The sequence below is a fragment of the Typopeltis vanoorti genome, chromosome 7, assembly GCF_054136105.1.
Source record: "Typopeltis vanoorti isolate ZY-2024b chromosome 7, IOZ_Tvanoo_1.0, whole genome shotgun sequence".
Classification (NCBI taxonomy): Eukaryota; Metazoa; Arthropoda; class Arachnida; order Uropygi; family Thelyphonidae; genus Typopeltis; species Typopeltis vanoorti.
The window spans coordinates 16232391-16255693 of record NC_143555.1 but is presented as its reverse complement, the minus strand read 5'-3'; the positions used below and the strand labels follow the sequence as shown (position 1 = coordinate 16255693).

The 23303-nt window shown below is 37.3% G+C and overlaps 1 protein-coding gene across 1 annotated transcript in view; it reads left to right on the top strand.

Annotated features, from left to right (window-relative positions):
- The window catches only part of LOC150104511 (WD repeat-containing protein 26), a 400251-nt gene that overhangs the window by 58986 nt on the left and 317962 nt on the right, over window positions 1-23303 (top strand). The window contains exon 3 of the mRNA XM_090395688.1: window positions 6892-6948. Within this exon, the coding sequence (XP_090251814.1) occupies window positions 6892-6948 (57 nt within the window). The remainder of the gene's footprint in view (window positions 1-6891; window positions 6949-23303) is intronic.

Here is a 23303-nt window from a genome sequence, read left to right as displayed (position 1 = left end):
TGTTGACTGCTATCAAGCGTCCGTATATTCGCCTCCTATTGGTCCATTTTTATAAGGTTTCACTGGCCTGACAGTTGTTTTGAACATTGGTTCACCCTCAGAGACCAGGCAGAAACTTTAAAGAGAGCAAAAACTCTCTTGTAATACTAAGGAACTTGAAATGTCAGAGAGAAGTATTTTCCATAAGCAAACTCTCGATCGATGTGTGAAAGTATTTTACTTTTACACCGACCAAGACTCATTCCCATTGTCAAATGGGAATGAGTCTTGTAAATTTTAATATCAAATTACAAACCTGCTTTTTTTCTAGGAGAAAGACCATTTCTCTCCCCATCTTCCCTTACTTTCAACAATATTCTTCTCACTAACCAAGATCGGTTTTCTATTTTTGGATTAACTCTCACATCTAGCCTATCCTGATATAAGCACATCAGTTCCATAACCTCTTCAGCCTACAAAAAAAAAGTTCAGTATTCTTTTTTGTTCCAAATAGTACTTCTCTCCTTCTTGACTTGTGACACTTTATAAAGCTCAGATCTGCCTGGCCCACCAACCCAAATTTGGGGTGGTACACCTGAGACCTCCCTCAGAATGCTTAACTATATTCAGAAGCAAGCAGTTCACTTAATTGATTACTACTCTCTCTCTCATTGGCTCTCTTTAGTTGCTTTACCACAGATGATCTTTCTTTCATTATCTCACTTTTATAGGTATTTCCACGGATGTTGCTCCATTGAACTGACACATCTCCCCACCTTCCTATAATCATATACAAACAACTGTAGTTTGTTGGTCAACACTAACATACAGTTCATCTCCAAACTCATAGAACCAACTTCTCATCATCTGCCTTTATTCTCTATACCTCTGCTCTTTGGAACAGTCTATCCCATACTGTTTTTCCTAATGATTACAATCTTCAGATCTTCAAAAAAACACATCAACAAATTTAGTTTTTCCTTACAACCACTGGTCCATGCACGTCATTATCACGAGGTTCACACACACAATTTCTAAATGACAACACAGTTTTCTTTTCAAGAGGAACACATTGTCTTCCACACTTTGAGTTCCTAATAGACAGCTTCCCATAATGTGTTTTTAACAAAAAGATTATAGCAAAATCAGCAAATATTTTTGCTGTAAAGAAAGACCTTCCTAGTTAGAGGAAATGCCAACTAGGCTTAGTGAAAGATGGTGCCTTTCGCTGCCCAGTGAAACACTGCTGCTTATCACGGGTCTGAACTAGCTGATGCTACATTTGAATGCATGTGAATGCTGATCGTCAAGGACATGCCAAACTGTAGAGAATCGGCTTCACTTGAGTATATTAGTCAACAGGTTCTGTAGCCATGTTCTAGATAGTATATGGGACTGATCCTGATGGTGTTGCAATGGAGGGCTTCCTGATAAACTAGCATTTCCACCTACACTGCCAGAGTAGGAATGAGAGTACTGTAATAGCTTGTCTTAAATTTCTTCACTTTACGATGGTTAGCGACATGACGCTGCCATGAATCAACCAATGAGCAGTATTTGTGAACTCAGTTTATTTCTGACATTGTTGCTTGTCGAAACATTTGGCAGATAATCTTGAAGTAAGAGTGCTGTTTGCTTTTAGTGAAAAGAAGGTGGCATGTCAATTACATTATGTGCTAAGACTAAAATGATTACATTTAGTGACAATGGCGCATTGAGCACTGATATAGCCATAGGCTAAACCTAAATCGCACTACTGTTGTTACAGTTGAAAAAATAACAGATTAAGTTCTAAGTCAAGTAAAAAAAAGTGCTATGCTAGTTAATACTACAGTTATCCGTAAATGTGAGTCTTATTGCTAAGATGGAAAAACTTTTAATGGTATAGATTGATGACCAAACTGGTTGGCATGTTTCCTTAAGCCAAACTATTTAGAATAACACAAATGAAAAAAAAAAAAATTTTTTTTTTCATTTGTGTATCTGACTTAACTAAAATGCTTTATATGCATAAAATCATTACATGCATCTATAAGTGAGAAAAAAAATGATTTGCTATACAACTGTAATCTAACCTAACTTTCCTCTGTCCACCATCATCCTCAAAATCCCTTGGCCCATCAATTTCTTGCAGTTCATTGGTTGAATACAGCACTTCTAAAACTCAAAAGTGCCTAAATTTACATTTTGCTTCTATCATCTTTACTATTCCCCTCTCCAATTTAGCATGATTGGCAGAAAACTGAATATTTCTTCTCGGATCATTTTCAGTGTCTTTAATATACTAATTAAACAGCATCAACCCAAGTACTGAGCCTTATAACACACCACAAGTCACCTACTGACTTAACTGCAACATACTGCTCACTGATGTCTATTCATCAGCCACTTTCTAGCCCATCCATATTGGCTCTAGGTTATATAAAGATATTGCAGAGCCTCGGTAATAATAAGGTAGTGTGAATAAATTGAATGTCCCCACTTGTGCATACAGGAATGTGCAAAGGAATTTGCAGTAAATTTCTAGAATTAATAGAGACATGCACATTAGACATAATATAATTTTTAAATAACGACTTTACACATGTAAGAAAAAACTAAACATATTTTATTACTCCTATATATTTTGCTCAATATGTCATGAGCTTCTTTCATAGAGAAGGCAGAAGATCTGGTAACAACAGTTAAAATCTGAACGAGTCATACAGCATGCTTATATCACGTCTTAGTCACAGCTGTACAGTAGGAGGAAACACTATTAATGTTCAGAGATGTGGGTATAGATGTATAATTAATTATACTTTAATCACACTTTGAAAATTTGAAAGTATGGGAGGGGCATAGAATAGGGACAAAACAGGTATTGAATCATGAAACTCTTTGGTTCAGTTTGGTTATGGTAAACGTAGCTCTTATTTTAATCTGCTCGGATTTTGTAATTAAGTAATGCTTGAGTTTGGTCAGAGAATATGATATTCTTAATTTACATATATGTTTGACAGACTTCTACATTGATTACTGCATAAATTAGAATTAAATGTGAAGAATAATAAATTGATGGTTGGATGGCAGTTTCTGAGTAGTAAGGATTAATAATGTAATAGTTTGCCATTTAATGCAAGTCTCTTCATCTGTATGCATATAATAACTCAACTCTACAGCTGATTGAATTTCATTTAATTTGGTATTGAAAGATCTTTCCTAAAAGTTTTTGAGCTATTTCAGTTTTTGGCTTATGCAATATTTTTAATTACAAAATTTTTCAAAATGATGAAAAGTGACACACCTACTCTTGTTTTGAACAGGTTATATTAAATTTATTTTGTAAGGTGTTCTCTGCCAAAATTTCCCAAGTCATCTGTTTTGTCAGTCGGATCATTTATAGGGTTTGTTTTTATTCCAGGAGATTGATGAGGCCAGGGACTTCGGAGTGTTGGTGGATAGGGAGTTGAAGTTTAGGGGGAACATCGCAAAAGTGGCTAAATCAGCTCATCAAATCACTTGAATGCTGAAGAATGCTTTGACGAGCAGAGATAAGCAAGTTATTGTTCCTCTGTATCGAGCCTTAAGACCCCATCTTGATTACTGTGCCCAGATATGGCCACCTAGGTTTCTTCTTGATGGGGAGGAGGTTGAGAGGATCCAGAGGTGAGTGACCAAGATGATAGCAGGTCTATGGAATGAACCTTATGAGAACAGGTTGAAGATTTGTGGGCTGCAGAAATTGGTTGATAGGCAGAAAAGGGGAGATATGATTGAGACATTCAAATTGCTGAAGGGTTTCTATAGGATTAATTCAGAGGATGTTTTTGAGAATAGGACTGGTGGTGGAAGGACTAGGGGACATCCATGGAAGCTGGACAAGTGTGGTTAGTAAGGGTGTTATAACTGGGTTTTTTACTTTTAGAGTGGTGAATGAGTGGAATAAGCTGCAAGAGTCTGTTGTGGGTGCCATGACAGTGAATGAGCTCAAGGCAAAGTATGATAGATACTGTGTGAATGTCGAATAGTTGTGATGGACATGATGTTTAGGGTGTACCTCGATGAGTCTAAGGACTCCTTGGAGTCGCCCGTAATAATAGGGTTAAACTTTGGCAGAATGATTTGAGATGGTACAAAGTAATATAACCATTATCACTATTACGAACTCATAGGAATTCAAGTTATGGTAGATAGTTTGCTTTAGTGAATTTTGCTTAGAATAGTATTGTGCCTATGGGAATTGAGATAGGACTTTTTTTTTTTCATAATTTCTTATAATGTTTTTTAGTTCATAATGTAGTGAAAGTTGACCGTAGTGCTCTTCTGTATGTATGAAATTTGATGTATATTATTTCTCATAAATTTGAGAAGCTATTTTTGAATATTCTAAAATTGGCTTTCATCAGCCTGCCCAGGAATAAACTTGGATCCTTTTGTCCTGTGCTGGAGTTTACCACATGCCTTGTTCCTATTGTCTATGATATTTTAGACAAAGAAAAAGGTTGGAAGTTATTTGCATAGAACAATATACATGGCAGTATTTTACTGTTGTTAATAAATCCCATCTTTCACAGTCAAGTCCTTTCATACCATTTCTGCTGGTTGCATAATATGTCAGAAACTTCATTACTAATACTAGCATAATTTGTAAGCATAATGAACTGACTGTATACGTAAATTATGTAAGAAAAATAAAGTATTTAATAATATCACATGATCAGAGTGAATACACAAAAATAATGGAGCGAGAATGGAATGGCAATAGATGTTATAGAGTGCTTCTGTTCTATCACTCTCCCACCATTCACATCCATAAATAAACTCAGCCATTGAAAAGGCTTGTTACTGGTATGTAAAAGTAAGGAGACTGTTTAAAAACAAGATTAGTAAATTAAGAATAAAATAAATTTAACAATTAAATTATAATTTTTGCATGAAAATTGCTTATGCGAAGGTTTGCATTATCCCATACTCTCTGAGTAGTAGAAACTCTACTTTCTTTTATTTCTGATCTTTGAGAAAATGGATGGAATCAACATATTCTGATCATCAGAACAATTAATAAATTATTCATGTAAAGAGAATATTAAAAGTGTATCCAAAAAAGGAATAACTATATCAACACGTGCATGCGTGTGTGTTTAACATAGAAAGTGCGTAATATTTGCATATACACTTCATGAATGAACTTTAGATAAATATTGAGAATTAGTAACTATTTCCCAGAATTGCAAATTTAGACCATGTAGTTTAGATTAGGTCAACTGCAAGAGCTTCACAGCATTCCTTGAAGAGTCTCAGATTTGAAGGAACTTTTGTGAAGGTTTGCATTATCCCATAGGCTCCTCTGATTAATAGAAACTCTACTTTCTGTAATTTCTGACCTTTGAGCAAATGGATGCAATCAACGTATTCTGATCATTAGATGTCCAACATAGTAAAATGTCTTTACCGACTTTTGAAATTGAGAATAAATCACGCACTGTGGCCCATCTTAATTTTGTCCCATTCAGTTACGTATGCTTCGTTTGTTTCCATTTTGCATCTCTTCTCTCTCTCTCTCTTTTGATTTGGAGAGATCACTTAGTGAGGCAGAATCTTCATGCATGTTCAGAACAGCTCCTAGCTGCCATTATGGTTCTGTATAATGTAAAGCGTACAATATGATGTTCAGAATGTAATTTTGTTGCAAACAAGTTGTTTTATAGTTTTTGCTCCCTTTAATTTTTTTTTATGATTGTCACTATCTCTCAGAAAGAAACACAAATAAGTAATCCAATTAAATTAATTTATCTATCTGTATATTTTAAATTGAAAGTACAATTAGAAAAAAAAACCGATAAAATAATGTATATTATTTCTGGGAAAACTCCCATGTTACTCCTCATTATAAACTATTATAATTACAGCTATTTTGCCTGCTTCAGTTTAGGAGTACCCCTGTTTAAATGTCATTGGCTATTTACTCATGGGTTCTTAGGGCATTATGAGTGTAGATGTACTAAAAAGTATATGTAGCTTAAGGAATAGAAAATTGCACATACCTTTTTCTGGGTGTTGTGGCTTTTCCTCTGTCTGCGATGTCGAGAACTGCAGAGTGTGTGTGTGGTGTGTGTGTGTGGGGTGGGGGGTAGGCAGTTTGGTAGAATAAGTTAGAAAAACCCGGGTTTTTCTAACTTATTCTACCAAACTGCCTACCCCCCCCCCCACACACCACACACACACTCTGCAGTTCTCGACATCGCAGACAGAGGAAAAGCCACAACACCCAGAAAAAGGTATGTGCAATTTTCTATTCCTTAAGCTACATATACTTTTTAGTACATCTACACTCATAATGCCCTAAGAACCCATGAGTAAATAGCCAATGACATTTAAACAGGGGTACTCCTAAACTGAAGCAGGCAAAATAGCTGTAATTATAATAGTAAACTGATAAAATAATATTTATCATAACACAAGTGTTGTTTGTAAAAATTTTTGAGAAGAAATTTTATGACCCAAGATGAACTCTTAGAAGGGACTTCACACTGTAGAATAAAGGTAAGTCTGAAACTGAACAAATTTATGAAGTGGTGAATTTGCCATCAGTGTCTCCTTAATTTCCTTCTCCTGTAAGCAGAATGCAGTTGTTTGAACAGATATTTTTTTGTTAATTATTACATGAATGCATGTTTATATTATTCCCCCCCCCGGATTATTGGTGATGACCACAAAATGAATGCAAGTGTATTTTCATTTATTTTGCTTGCATTATCAAAATAGATGCAGAAACTTCCCTTTGTGTTTTTACACAGCACTATCATGTCCAGACAATAACAGTATTATGCATGAATTACTGGTGTCATATTCAACATACTCTTATTTTTATTAACGAGAAAATTAATATGTTAATATTTTGGCAATTTTTATTGACTTAGTCTCCTTTAGGCAGAAGCTGATCTTCACGAATTGAAGTCATTGTTGGAAAGTCCGCTGGCCCTAGTGGTGAGAGAAATTTATGTTTTAGTCATTCCTTTTTTTATATATACAGTAAGTCATGAGGTATCTAATCACTTATCTGGCAGTTTTGTTTAAAACCTGTGAGGAGTTGTAAAACAGCAAATGGTGAATGTAAACACAACATTACCAAAATAACATTCTCTTAGCTAATACTACTACTAAATTACAGCACACCACAAGTCACCTGTCTTCACCTTGATTCTGCCTCCACGTGTGCCATTTTTTGATATCCGCTAAGCAGCCACCCTCTTATCCACATAACCAGTGTCATTTTTAACATAACCATCCTCATTTGTTCTAATTTATGTAACAGAGTTCCTTGTGGTATTCTATCAAATGCCTTTGCAGAGTAATCAGCAGAATAATTTAGCTAAGAATCCAGAAACTGTTTTGATAGAATGGGTAGGTAAGTCTCACCAACACGTGCATTATCAATGTTAATGAGTAAAATGGCAACCTCCTCTTCCTCTAACAGTTCGTTTTCAGTCATTCCATTTTAACATAATTAAGATTCATAGAAAATACAAAAAGAAAGAAAGAATTCTGTCTTAGCTGATTGCCATAGGAATTAACATATCTAGAGAAACTGTGGATCATGACCATGTTAGCAAATGGTATTTTAGTATTTTGGTTTGCTGTTGTGGTTTTATGGAGACTAACAACACTTGTAGGAAAGTAGATGTTTATTCCTTCACTCTGTGGAACCAGAGGTTCCACAGAGTGAAGGAATAAACAGTTGATAATGACATATGGCCCCGTCATACTGAGAGCAATCTTTCAACTTATGGTACGATCTTATGTCCACGTAATGCCAGTGTCCCTTGTTTCAAATGACATGTTCAAATTCTGTGTAGGATGCCTGGAACATTTAAGGGCTTTTCAAACAAAGTTCACTTAGCCTTAGACAAAGTTGACTTGGAGGTAGCAGTTTATCATTCTGCAAAATGTTTAAACTGAAACTGGCCAGTGGCCTCACAGCCTTAATTGCTTTAGTGGCAATTAAAAAAAAAACGCAATTGAATCTGGCCTTGTAGAAAAGAAATTGCAGAATGGTGTACTTTGTCTGGAAGGTGAAAATGTAGCTGTGAATATCATTCAAATTTTTTTTATGAACACAAACAACAGGAAACATATACCAGGTGGGATTTGTGCAGTGACACCAAAATTGTATTACATGCAAGAAAAATAATAATTTCTCATTTGAGGACAAAAATCAACAAGTAACAAAAGCATGATAAAAAATGATTTTTTATATTTCACAAATCCTAGATTTTGCAAATCCCATACAAAAGTACTATGTTCAATGTAAACACATTGAGCATAGTACTATTGATGTGAACTAAGAGTTACACAGTTCAGAAACACTTTTTTATAGGCCAAATCTGAACTTCTCTTCAAGACACTTTCTTTCTTCCTTCCTCAGCTTCCCACTTAAGTAGGGTTGCTGTTCTTAATGAGTCTCCTCCACATTCTCTCCTGTCTTGGGCTGTAACCACATCTAAGTCCTTCATCCTCAGGTCCTCCTCCACTAGCTCCCTCCATCTCTTCGTTGGCTGCCCACACTTCCTCCTCCCCTGCATATCCATCTGCATGACCTTTCTTCCCACATACCCATCCTCTCTCCTTCTCACATGACCAAACCATCTCATCCTTGCTTCCTGTATCTTTGCTCCTAAGTTCATAACTTTCACCATTCCCCTTACATAGTCATTTCTCAGAAAATCCTTTCTGGTCACATAACACATGCTAAGCATTCTTATCTTTGCTATTTCCATCCTGCTGATGAAATTCATCCACCTCCTAAAGGCATTCACAGACATCTGTACCGGCAGTGGAATTTGAACACACAAACAATTGGTTAGAGACTGCAAATATTATCCAGTTTGGGGGTGGGAAGAATAAGTGAATTTTCCCATCCCATTACAGAATGTGGAATAAATACATGAAAACCTTTAGTATTGATATCATGTGACTCTGTATCTTTTTAAATTCTGTATATATACAAGAGTGGTCTGAAAAGTTCTCGACCATAGATGGCAACACTATCGGCAAGAGATTTTTTTTCAAAGTTGATACATCTGTCATAAGCTCCATGTGAAATTTCAAGTCATTCTATCTAGTAGTTTGTTTTATACAGCTGTCTGAAGCAAAAGTTGTCTGTATCCCTTGAAATGGATAAAATTGAGTATCGTGCGGTTATAAAATTCTTTGTAAAAGAAGGTTTAATGACAAAAGAAATTTATTCGAAGTTCATAAAAGTTTATGGGCATTCTTCTCCTTCGTTTTCGACAATTAAGAAATGGGCTGCAGAGTTTAAATGTGGCCATACCAGCCTTGAAGATGATCCACGTGAAGGATGTCCAAAAAATGTAACAACACCAGAAATCATTGATCAAGTGCACAATATGGTATTGGATGATCGGCGAGTCAATGTGCAGGATCTGCACATTGAATTGTTGAAACATCCATCCTATTCCTCAGATTTGGCTCCATCTGACTTCTATCTCTTCCCAAAACTAAAACTCTTCCTCGCTGGTCAGCGTTTTTCTTCGAATCAAGAGATGATTACAGCTGTAGAGGGGTATTTTTCAGATCTTACTGAGAACCACTACAGGGATGGGTTAATAGTGCTGGATCATCGCTAGAATAAATGTATTAGTCTTAAGGGAGATTATGTTGAAAAATAAAAAATAATTTTGAAATTATAAATTTATTTTTTCATTGTTAGGCCGAGAACTTTTCAGACCACCTTCGTATATGTGCGTGCGCAAGTTTACCCCATCATTTTATTATAGTTTTGACTATGCATCAGTTGATCGTTAGCTAAATTAAACATTTATTTATTTAATATTTGCACATTTTTAGGATATATTGTTATTTTTTGTGAATATCTGTTAACACATATATAATAATTTATCAGGTCTTAGAAAGTGAAATATTTATCAATTACAATAAACATTCTTCAAAACATTATTCTGCTGTAGGAACAAAATGATGATTAAATAGTTTTCATTATAGCTTCTATGGGTAATGTTTGTGGAAGTTTAAAAATAATTTTTTGGCCAAAAATTGCATATAAAGTTATATTGCCTTAATTATTTATATTCTCCATATAGTTAGTTAAACTGTATGAAGATTGTGAAATATTTGCTGTTCATTTTGGGCTGTGTAGTTCATTTTGAAGAACAATGTGCCCTTATATTGTATAAGAACTGAGTTTGAAGAGAGGAATCTTTATGAGCTTTTTCAATTGAAGGTGAGTTAGTCAATCTCATACTGAGGTAGCAGGGTTTTTTTTTTCCCCCTCTGGAAAGTCAGGTTTTTCATCTATCATGCATCTCCTTCTCATTTTTCCTTTTTCCCTCTTTTACCTTGCGGTGTCGAGGGTTTATTGATCATTGGACCTCAACCATTCTCAGGATAAGGTGGTCAGCCCTATGCCCCAGTGTATCCTATGTCCGTAGTGGTGTTAAGTTCTTAAGGCAGGTTTGCCTGCTTCTCTGGATGAAAAACCCCAGATAAACTGGGAAGAAAAAACCTACTGTCCACACCCAAGACTGGCTAACTTGACTGTGGCTGAGAAAGATCCTTAAGCTCCTCACGTCAGCGACGGGAATTGAACCCAGGACACTCCTTTCCCAGTCATATGGTTGTGAGGCGCATAGCCACTCAGCTAACCGCACAGACTTCCAGAAATGAGAACACACAATTTACAGACAATATATATATTAGTGGTGGGAGATAGATGGTGCCCTGCATTTGCTGGTAGTAATATCATATTGTTGGAGGTGAAGTGAGGGGGTAACAGTGATTTGCAGTGGAGTAGTTTGCCCTCTAATGATGAGTCTTTGCAGTCCTTGGAGATTTCATGTAATACAAATTAAAATAATTTTATATTTATTCTTATGATATTAAATGCTGCAATATTCTAATATTTTCAGCTGATTAGACTTTTAAGCAATAAAACATGGTCTTTGAATTTATTAATGAGCTAAATATCATTTAGTCATGGGAAATGAATGTATCTTGAGCTGATGTAAACAAATACCTCTGGAACATTGCTGAAATATGAATTGTGTTTGTTTATTTGAAGGCTGATTGATGAATTTCATGCAGTAAATATTTATATTTGAGATAAAAGTTGCAAGCTTTCATTTCGGTGAATTATGGAGACTGCAACCGTGTTAGGAGCAATTACTTTAATTTCCTGACATTTCAACTTTCATATTAAGGTCATCATCTGTAGCGCACGTGCACACACACATACACACTATATTACATATCAAAGAGTGTGATAATGATTTGATCAACTATTATTCTATTGGCCTGACCTCTAGTGAAAAAAAAACCACTACATCAAGGGTATCTTCTATTTATAGCATCATCAGATTCATATAAATACTTTTAACAGTGAAATTGGTGACTTAATCAATAATTTAACATAAGTGTTATATTAAAGCTATGATCCTAGATTACTGCAGTCCTAATTATATTACGTCTTAGACCAAAAGGTTATGTGCATAGAATACGAGGGTGGGTCCATAAGTTTCTGGCCTGGCTAACTTTTAGAGGTGATAGAAAGAAAACAACTGTGTCACTTGTCATCGTAATCGCCCTTTACTTCAACACACTTTTCACATCTTTGAATTAACATTTCAATGCACTTGAAAAAAATAGTCTGTATTTTTGTCTGCAAAATGGCCTAAAACTGCAACTTTCACCTCATTGTCATCTGCAAATTTTCTTCTTCAAAGGTCTTTCTTCAATTTTGAGAAGAGGTAGTAGTCACTGCTTGCTAGATCTGGGCTGTAGGGTTGGTGTTCAATCTCCTACTTTCTTTCCACAGCCACAGTCTTTCACTGCAACCTTCAACAATAGCTGTATGGACTGGAGCATTGTTGTGAAGCACACAAACACCATGACTCAGCATTCCTTGTCTTTTCTTCTTTATGGTGTCACACAGTTTGTGCAGGAGTGAAGCATGATATTCTGCATTCATGATGTATTCCTATCTTTGAAGTTAATCAAGAGAATTCCCTGGCAGTCCCAACAAATTGTTGCCATGATCTGTTTGGCTGACTGAGTAATCTTAGCTTTTCTCGGCTGTGCTTCACTTGGTTTGCGCGTCACTTGATGGATTTCCTTTTGGAAAGAGGATCATAATAAAGGACCATGGCTTCATCCCCAGTCACAATGGATTCCACCACTTCTCTCTGATTCCCTTGGTAAATCTCTAAAAAGTTGCAGAAACAGGTCACATGCTCCTGAATTGAAGAGAGAAGTCGGGGCACCCCTTGCACTGTGAAGCTTCTTATGAATGATGCGAAAGATGGTTGTTATAGAAAGCCCAACCTTGCTGAGATTTCTTTGAGCTTCAGCCATCTGTCATTGAACAGTTCCTCCTCAACAAACATCTTCGATGCTCTCTGTTCCTGGGCAAAACTGTTTAGCCCATTCCTTCATGGCGGGATATGAAGGAAAAGCTTCCCCATAAACACCATCCAAAGCTGTTTTATAGCACTTGGAGAAAGCCCTTCTTTGGTGAAAAACTTTATCACAACACGGTACTCAATTTTTAACACTGCAATTTAGCGTGCCATGTGTTAGTTAAACAAATGCCTCCAACTGAACAATGCAGGTAGAGAGTTGAAACTGGCACACTAACCTCTCCAGAGATGATGCTATCTGTCAAACATTGCATTTTAAAATTGGCACGAATTTTGTATGTCAGGCCAGAAAATTTTGTTACCTATCTTATATGTGCCATCCATATTCTTGGGATTTTTAGCCCACAATTATTGTTAAGATTAGCGTGATTGATAAGAATTTCATAGGCCTCTTTAAATTTATGCTCATGCCATGAGCATAAATTTCTATGTAGAGTATTCAGGGCACTATCAGAAAGGCCAGGTTTACCACAGTTATTAAATTTAATGTGCTATTTATGTTCCTTTCTTCAGATAGGAATTGCGCATCCTGTTTCACCTATATAAGGCAAATTACAGGTCAATGAATATCGTATACTCCAGGATGGGGAAGTGGAGAAAGTGGATTCTTGGATGAGTTGAATAAGTTCTTTAATTTTGCAAGAGAGATAAAGGTGCATTAAGGTTGTATTTCTGTAGTATTCTGTGTATTTTACAATAAAGTTAAAATATTATTGTCAGGTGTGTGTATATATACATTTTACCACAATTTATACTGTGGGTGAAAAAAAATATTTTTCTGACCAGCAGATTTAAGTGGTGTTTCTGAAGTCTGTATTTTATATACGTGTACATGCAATGTATACATGCTTGGCTAAATGGTGCATAACATGAAAAGAGAAATACAAAAAATGTACATTACAGGAGAACAATAGCCATAAATTAAGTTACAAATGGATTGCTGACATTTGAAGGCATTCTGGATGCCATAGTATTGTTGGGCATGCTTACGCAGTCATGATCTCATGTATGCCAAAGTTGGATAGCTGAGGAGTGGCAAACAAAGAGGTTATAGCTGAGGTTAGTATTAAGATGGGCTGAATTGAGGGCAGTTTCTGTTGATTCAGTAATTCTTCTCTCAAGCTCATCATAGCATCTAAAACTGTTTTGTAATTTTTTTTCCAGATGATGGATACTATCACTGGATGAGTGATAGTATCTTAATTGTTAGAATTCAGCAGAATTAAGAATGTGATTAGATACTGCACTGGCTGCAGTTCTGCAATACATGATGTCTCTCACATGCTCTTTATGCATCTCAATGGGTTCTGTCTGACCAGAACAGGGTACACTGCATTTGTACCAAAACCTAAACATTTAGGTTTAGTACTTTAGTATGTTCCTTACTCAGTACATCTAAACTGACATGTCTCCATGTCGGGTTAGATGTATTGAATAAGGAACGCAGTTTGGTTAGAGGAGTAAAGGAAGTGCAGATTTTACATTTCTTGAGAATTTTCGCTAACTTTGGTGAAATGAAATGGAGCTGATAAATGGTACAGACATAAATCCTTTTACATCATTTCTATCTTCAATTGTGACTAGAAAAATGGTTATCCTCAACAGACTGTTAGTAAGCTGCAGGAGCATATATTCAGGGTGTACTAGGTGTGTGTGTGTGTGGTCACACCAACAGAATAGCAGTGTCACTGAAATTATATTTTTGCATTTATTCCTGTTAAAGACTCCACTGATTGTTTCCTGAATTGGTCTGTGATTCCTAAAATTAAACACTGTGCTAATGCTTTGTGAGGAGGACACTTTTCAACACATAAACATCGAATCACATTCACGTTAATAGCCCAGGTGTGAGTCACAAATATGGACACCGGATGCCTTTGAACAGACATACAGATGGAGCAGTGGATCAAATTCTTAGCACACTGGTGGTTTTAAACCACCCAGAGGGCGATACAGGGTGTGCGCTGAGACAGTAGCATCCAGAATTCAGTGGCTGTGATGCTAATGCTTTGTGAGGAGGACTCTTTTTCTACATGTAAACATTGTATTATATTCACGTTAATAGTCTAGGTGTGCAGTCACAAATATGGGCACCTTTGAGCCCTTTGAACAGACATACAGATGGTGCAGTGGATCAAATTCTTAGCACTCGGGTGGTTTTAAACTACCCAGAAGGTGAGATAGGGTGTGTACTGAGACAGTAGCACCCAGAATTCAGTGGCTGTGATTGGTTGTGTCAACTAATCCAATTGAAACCTGTAATTTGACATGAGTTTCATCTGTTTTAGGTGCGTGAAGTGTAAATTGATGGTTAGGATGCCAATGCAGACAAGTTTTTAATATATATACAAACCTGTCTGTATATATATAACTTAAAATATAAATAACTTAAATACAAAAGTTTTAAGTTATTTATATTTTCTAAAAATAACTTAAAACTTTTTTTGGGGCAATGGGGAAACAGTGTTGACGATCTACTGAATATCCTGTTTTCTGCCAGAGCTTTTGCAAATTGCATGATTCTAGTTGAAGGAGGTAAGCTTCATCATCCTCTTCTAAATTTACTCAGCAAGCACAAAGATGCAAAAACTGAGTACATGAGACACTTCTCCTATGCAGATTAGGTTACAATTAATTGATAAATTAAACTATTCAAAAGTATTAAAATATCATGGTTATCCATCAGTGCTCATCTTAATTGTATTGGACCAATTAAGATGAGCACTGATGCACTATGCACTCTTAAAACTTTCATACATTCATGAAAATGCAATCATACAGTGAAATTGACGTGAATTTATGGCACAGGTTGCATAAGCCACACGACAGCACACCCAACCGAAATGGGCACGCGACACCACTGGTAAGCTGCTATTTAATCCTACTGCTTTTCCTTTCTTTCATTCCTTCAATATATATATATATATATATATATATTTTTTTTTTTATTGTAAACATAACAATCTTATATACAGGATTAACCGGTTTTTGGTTCTCTGCAGTCAGACAGAGAGGTTACATGCTCATACTCTTGTTGAGGTATGTTACATCGAAGTCACTTATAAGGCTAATTACATTTTTTTTTTTTTTTAAATAAATTAAAGCCATTAAGAGTTATTTTAACATGATAACATAAGATCTTATTTTAACATAAGAACATAAATGTGGAAGAACACAGAAGTTACTATTGCACAATATTATCTATTATCATGAGGGTGCCAGCTGATTAACTTTTGCACTGTTAAGCACAACAGTCCTTCTTTCTTCCCCCTTTCTTTTTTTTTTTGGGGGGGGGGGGGGGTAAAGGTGTCTCTTCTATGCTGGAAAGTGGATTATAATGCAGTCGCCCTGCTCAGCCAGGAGTTGATTCCGTGGATTCCATTCTTGGTGGAAAAGATCTAAGGTGTTGTTTTGCCTATGGTGGTGATGCTCGTGTAGGATCCGACATCTCACCTTTTGTTGGAAGGCTGCAGTGAGTTGGTCAGTTGCCTCTCTCTGTGAAGTTGCTGTGCTGTCTGGTCTTGTATGTCTGAGGTAGAAGTTGTATATTACCGCTTTTGCGGTGATGAAAAGGTAATTGCAGAATGAATGGTTATTTGACTCCGCATGGACGAGATTGAAATATTCCTCTTCTGTATGAAGTTTACCACAGGTAAGAGCTGCCGTTTCCCGAGTCAAACTGATTAATTTAGTGTTGACTGGGCATTCCAAGTAGATATGCCGGACCGTTCCTAATTGGTAGCAGAAGAGGCAGTTATCTGAGTCGTTTGAGTTAAATTTTCGTAATATAGTAGGAGTGGGTAATATATTATGCCACATTCTCCACTGAATATCTGCGTCAGGTTTGATGGCTCTTGTGCGATATGGTAGATCCCATTGAAATAGTGTTTGATCAGATGATGCAGGATTTTCCAACAAAGTGCTTTGGTTCGACTGTTGTGTTAGTGTGCTGTAGATCTTGTTGGTGTTGCTGGGTGTAAGTTTCTCCCATGAGTTATTGGTTTTTATCAGAAAGATAGGCGCCAAAACTTCTGAGTTTGGAGGGCTAAGCCCCACTTCTGTTATGCTATCAGGCATAGCGGCTTGAAACGCGGCCTTTACGGTGTCTATCTGCTCAGACTCATTCCCATATTCTAGGTTTTCGAGCGAATTTGGAAAGCGCCAGGTGAGGCTTGGAGAAAGAATATCACCCAAGATTCTCACGTTTCGCCAGCTCCATGGAGGAAAGAAAAATTCTTTCTGAGTGATCGGGCTTCTTACCATCGTGTTGTGAAAGATGGGTTCCATGAGGATTTCAGGTAGGGATGCTGTCTTCACTGTATGCTGGAGGTTTAGCTTCTTCCATCGTCGAAGGGCATCTTTGTAGAAGTTTGTTAAATTTACAGGTACTTGAGCTGTTGTCATTCTTAAGGTGGTGGAGAGAGAGAGACCTCTAGTGGCAGAAGTGAAAATATACTCAGTGGTGCATTTGTGTGATATTTCCTGTTGTAGAGCATTTATGAGAAATCGAGCACGGAACGTTGTTATCCTGTTGTCAATGGAGACCAACTTTTGTCCTCCATCTTTGAGAGAAGTACATAGCTGGGAGTAGGAAAGCCAGTTTGTTTTATTCCATATGAATCGATATACGGTTGACTTTATTTGTTTGATGAATTGCACTGGTGGCGTAAGAATCTTTAGTGTATGCCAAAGGACACTAGGTGGCTATTTGGTTAACGATTATTGTTCTCCCTCTTGTGGAGGCAGAGGCTCGTATTGCTGCCCACTTTCCCAGAACTTGCTTGAAACGCTTGTTTAGTGTTTCCCAGTTCTTATCCACATAAGAGGGTGTGTTTCCTAGGTAAATCCCCAGGTATTTGTTTCCCTCTGTGGACCAGGTACCAGACATTGGGGAATCGGTTCGGTTTTTCCATTTGCCACACCACAGTCCTATGGTTTTATGTGTGTTTAGTTTGGCTCCTGAGGCTGCCTGATATTGTTGGTATGCCATTTGTATGTTATGAAAGTCCTCTTCTTTGTGGGCTATGATTGTAACATCATCAGCATATGCTGTCAGGGTTATGGTTTGGTAGGGAAGTTTAGGGCGGCATGCTTTGAGCAGCATGCCGAGTCTACACAGAAAGGGTTCGATGGCAATTGTGTAAAGAGGACCGGAGAGTGGACAGCCTTGTTTAATACCTCTGCTGTATGGTGCAGTTATGGTAAGCCTGTTGTTTATTTTCATGCAAAACTGTGCCTTGGCATACAACATTTTAATAGAGTGAATGATGCCTGAGCCAAAGCCAAATGCTTTCAAGCAGTTGAAGAGGTAAAGGTGTTCAACGCGGTCGAAAGCTTTTTCTTGGTCTAGTGTTACAAGACCCATTGTTTCACTGTTGTTGTTCGCTATGCTTATGAGATCCCTTATGAGATGTAAGTTTTCGTGGATAGATCTTCCAGGGATGGAATAGCTCTGATGCCTATTTATTATTTCGCTCAGAGCGGGTTTAAGTTTGTTGGCAATGGCTTTGGATATAATTTTGCAGTCGGTGTTTGTGATAGAGATGGGTCTCCAGTTTCCTAGTTTCGTTGCGTCTCCTTTCTTTGGAATGAGTTTGATAACTGATGTTGTCATATTGAGTGGAAAGCCATTGGTATTCGCTTCGACAAATACTCTGTAGAGGATAGGTCCAAGCTGTTCCCAGAAGGACTGATAAAATTCAGTGGTGAGCCCGTCTATGCCAGGAGATTTATCTTTAGGTAAGGAGGTGCAGGCAGTTTTCAGATCGTGTAACGTGATAGGGAGTTCTGTGTTACGCCTTGTTATTGGTGAGAGTCTTTTCACATCGGAGAGAATTTTATTCGTGGCCTCCATAGATGTTGGGTTGGCTTGGTACAAATTTTTGTAGTACTGCAAGGTATATAAGAGGATTTCGTCATGATTTTCTATGATGTTTCCATTATCTGTTTTAATAGCAGATATAGTGGTGCACTCTTGTTGGCGTTTTTCTAGTGAAAAGAAATACTTTGTAGGGGCATCTGCGAAGTTAATATGTTTGCGTCGTGCTCTTATTAGTGCTCCTCTTGCAGAGTGCTCTAGGTGTGAGCATATGGTGGCTTCTAGGGACTGGTATTCCTCAGATTCTGGATGATGCAATTGCTGTTGTTGTTGCAAATTTTTAAGGGCTGAATGCTTGTTCAAATTTCTTCGGTGACTATATTTTTGGGTGAATACCTTAACTTTGGATTTAAAAAGTGACCACCACTCGGAAATTGATTGTGAAGTAGATATATCTCTGATGAGAGTTTCGATATAGATTTTAGAGGTTCTGAGATATTCTGTATCCTTTAGTAGGCTGTTGTTAAATATCCAGTATGCTCCTCCTTTGTATCTGGTGTGTCCAGGAAAGCAAATGTTAAGAAGGATGGAATCATGGTCTGATGCATGAGATGGATGGTATGTGACTCTCCTGATGTAGGGTATTGTGTGCATCGATGTGTAGTATCTGTCGAGCCGTGCCTGGTATAAGACACTGGTAGGACCACCTTTGGCTCTCCAGGAGAACATTTTCTCATGTGGGTGCAAGTGTCTGAAGGTGTCAGTCAGCTCGAAGTCATTTATTACATCCTGGAGAAGCTGAGCTAGTGAGTGTCGATGTTCTTGGCATTGCTGTCTGTCTATTGCAGGATCCAGAGTGCAGTTGAAGTCCCCTGCCAGTATGATGTGGTCATTGACCTTGCTGAGGTGGTTTCGCACAAACTCCAGTACCTGCACTGCAAGCTGGTCATTTTGTGGGATGTATATGTTAATGATATATATTTTCTTTCCTGTCTGAGTTGTAATGAGTGCATATATTGCACACCCAGGAAAGGTATCGATTATTTCTATTTTTAGAGCGCTGTTTTGGTGAATTCCAATGCTGACTCCCGATCCATGAAGTTGTATGGCAGGACAGTGGTGCATGGTATAAGGCCAGTTTTTCCAGTGTTGATATGAAGCTTTGCTATTGCAATGGAAGTTTGTTTCCTGCAGCATAACTATTTCTGGTCGGTGGGCAAGGATATGCTGCAGGACCAGCCTGTTTCGCAGTGGTGTGGCACATCCTCTAGCGTTTAGTGAGAGAAGGTTTATTGAGGTGCTCATTATTTTTATGGTTTAGTTTTATTTGGTGCGGTAATCCTCACTTCCTTTATGGATAGTTACGCTGCCGCTGGGATTCAAGCCCGTTTATCAGGTAGTATATCCTTTTCCTGAGATTGGTGGTTTTTCTCCCTCTTTTTCCTGCCAGAATAGTTCTTAACTCTTCCAGCTGGGTGATAAGGCCACTGATGTCAGCGGTGTAGTCATAGGCTGTCAGCAGTTTTTGTGAAGAGCCTCGAACTTTTTTAAGAAAGCTCTGAAGCTGCTCACTTGTAAGTGGGCCTTCAGTGTGAGGAAGACTTGCATTTCCAGTTTCCTCTTCATCATCTGAGGACTCAAGAAGCTCGATCTCTTCATCCCCCTCTACAGGCTGCTGGGAGGGTTCCAGAGTGCTTGGAGGCAAAGGTTCCCTGCTGCGGCTGCGCTGGTTTGTCTTTGGCTTTTTTTCCTTTTTTGTTTCTTGCTCCTCTTCGTTATTTGTATCTTTATCAGAGATAGTTAGTTGTCTGTGTTCCGTTTCCTTTTCTCTAGGATTGCTTTTAATCGATGTTGGTGGAGGTTCTTTCGAAAGTTGGGTTTCTTTAGTGCTACCACTTGATTTTGTCTCCTCGGTACTGGGCTGAGAGCTGTTTCCTTGAGGTCTTTGTTGTTTGTTAGGGATGCTCTGTTTTTTGGGGTTGGCTGCTTGCTGCTTCTGATTCTCTGATTCGCTAGGGTTAGTAGTGTTGTTAACCGGTTTCTCATTTCTGGGTATATACGGGCATAACTTCCTTACATGGCCTTCTTCGTGGCAGTAAAAGCACTGAGCAGCAACAGTAATATAAAAGGTGTAGGGTACTCCGTCTATTTCTGTGTTGATTATTTTGGGTATGGAGCCGATTGTATTGTCGCCAAAGTGCATTAGAGCCTGTCTTCTAAAGCTCTTGATGTGAGCGAATTCAGGCCTAGTTGTAGAGGCACGTAGCGTTCGGATTTTACCTGTCACTGCGCCGTATTTTGATAGTAATCCGCGAAGCATTTGATGGCTTATTTCCGGTGGGACATTTGACACTGTTACTTTTGTGGGAGCAATTGCGATTGGTGAGATATTCACGTGGCATGCTCCGATGTCTATTCCCTTTTCAATTAATGTCTCAGACCAAGATGCGTTGTTAAAGTACATTTGTACGGTTCCGGCAACTCTTGAAATGTGAGTTATATTTTTGGGGGGAACATGTTGAGCTACTGCATCTAGATACTTTTCCAGTGGGGTATTTTCAATTGCGAAAATTACAATTCCGTTATCTCGGGAAAAGCGGTTGGCTGGGTGAACATTTGTACGCGTTGTGACAGTGGTATTAATTCGCACGGAAGTATTAGCTACAATGTTAGCATAGGAGACAGAGAGTACTGACCTTTGTTCGTTGTTGTCCGGGGGGCTGAGACTGATGTCTTTTTCTTCTCTGGCGATGTGGCTGGCGTCTTTTCCTTGATCGGAATTCTGCGACCTTTGACCGATTCCTGCTGAGCTCGGGCGTGGACCGGCTGCTGCTGGTGGTGATATGCTGTGGTTTATACTGGCCATTGCTTCGGGCGAATAAGGGGAAACGCAAGCTAGAAACACAATCTTTCAACATAGTTCATCGATCACAAAACTCATTTAATAATGACTTTAATTAAAGTATTGATTTAAATTACAAATTACAACAAATGTCTATACAGTTGACCCTTGAACAATGTGGGGGGGGGGTAGGGATACCGATCCCCCTGCGTTGTTCGAAAATTCATGTATAACTTTTGACTCCCCAAAAACTTAACAACTAATAGCCTACTGTTGATTGGAAGCCTATCTGAAAACATAAACAGTCTATTAACACGTGTTTTGTATGGTATGTATGTATGTATGTATTATATACTATATTCTTACAGTAAAGTAAGCCAGAGAAAAGAAAATGTTATTAAAGAAACTCATAAGGAAGTGAAAATGCATTTACAGTACTGTACTGTATTTATCAATACCATAAGTACGTCGTCTGTTTACAAGATGAATCGTATGTCAGTACCTACATCAGTATTGTCTTATATGATACAAAACACTGCAGATGTTATACGTGTTACTATCACTAGATGTCAAAAATGAAAAGATAATGTGAAAAAGAAATTATTCTTATTTATTTACAGGTATAACATTTCATGCATTGATAACAAAGAAGGCAGCAGTATGATTGCTTTATGTTAGCCTAGTGCAATTGTTATGATTGCTTCACAGTAGTCTAGCCTATACATTAATGAATGAATTGTTATAATTTTTTATTTTATGCTAATTAATTAATTTATCTAATTATTAACAGGTATTTTATGCAGTTATGATTTAATACTGCATCTTTAAGTTTGCTTACATTTCTCTCGACGTCCAATGGCCACGTATGGTCTGTAAGTGTTTGTGTGCATTTGATAAGTTGTAATTTTTTTATAATAGATTGGTGTATATTCTATGGAAGTAAATGATAAAATAGACTAGTATCTACATATCTTTTATGCATTCATGACATACCTAACTTTTTCTTAATTTTTTCAATATTTCTAAGTTACGCAGTTCATCTGCAAGTTTTTTCAAATTGTCGAAATCTCTAAAAAAAATTTTCAAATATTTATTAAAAAAAAAAAACCCTTATAAGTGAACTCACACAGTTCAAGCCAACTTTCTTCACAGGTCAACTGTATATATATACCTTTTGAGAAACAAGCACCATCAATGTAAAAAACATCATAATGCTGATTTTCATACTAAATTTATTACAGCAGTTATTCACTTTAGTCAGGGAATCCTGCAGACTTGTACTGGATTTATTTAGGAGTATAACATTATCTGCATAAAGTAAAGAGGTGAGATTAGCATCTCCAATTTTGATAGGAAAATTTTGATTTGAGAAAGAAGTGGAGAATTAAATATTAAATATAGGACTTAAACACCAGTAGCTGAAGTATGTGAATTTAAACACAAAGAAAAATGTGAATGCTAAGCGAAGTAATGCAGGCAAATTTCAAAGTGGAAAACTAAACATTTAGACTTTTTATTAATTATTATTTAGCATACAGGTGAAATACAAGAAATAATCGAGCAAAACTATATACAGACTGACAGTTCAATTAACCAGTTGATGGTACTGTTTGGGAGTAAATGCAAGTTCTTGAGGCCTTCAGGAAAGGAGTGTATGGGGCAGTCATCAGTGATATGATGCATAGTCTGCATAGCACCACACATACAAAATAGTGACCGTGAAATTCCCCACAGATGTAATATGTGGATACAGCAGCCTTCTCCAGTCTGCTGGTTTGATAGTTGGATCTGTGATCAGGTACTTGTTCATTCCAGAGTCTTCTCCACCATTCCTGAGGACCATCATTTGGTAATTCCACAAGCCATACAGAAGATTGGAGACAGTGCAGCATGCTGAAAGTGAAGAGATATCTTTATGAATAGGAAGATACATGTTTTTTCTGATTTTCTCTATTTCATTGATGACAGCTTCTTTTCTTCTGAAATATGGGAGAGTGATATGAATTAACAAACCTAGCATATCAAGTTTTTGCTAATTCTGCTGTTTTATACTTCATACTTAATTTTCCATCTTGACTAAAAATTGTGCCTCAATAGCTGTTATATTTTCTATAGGCGTCCAGCATTCTGGATGCAGGTGATGTTTTCAATGTTTCTGCCCATTCTCATTGTCTTTTAATGCTGATTTTCATGCTAAATTTATTACAGCAGTTACTCACTTTAGTCAGGGAAT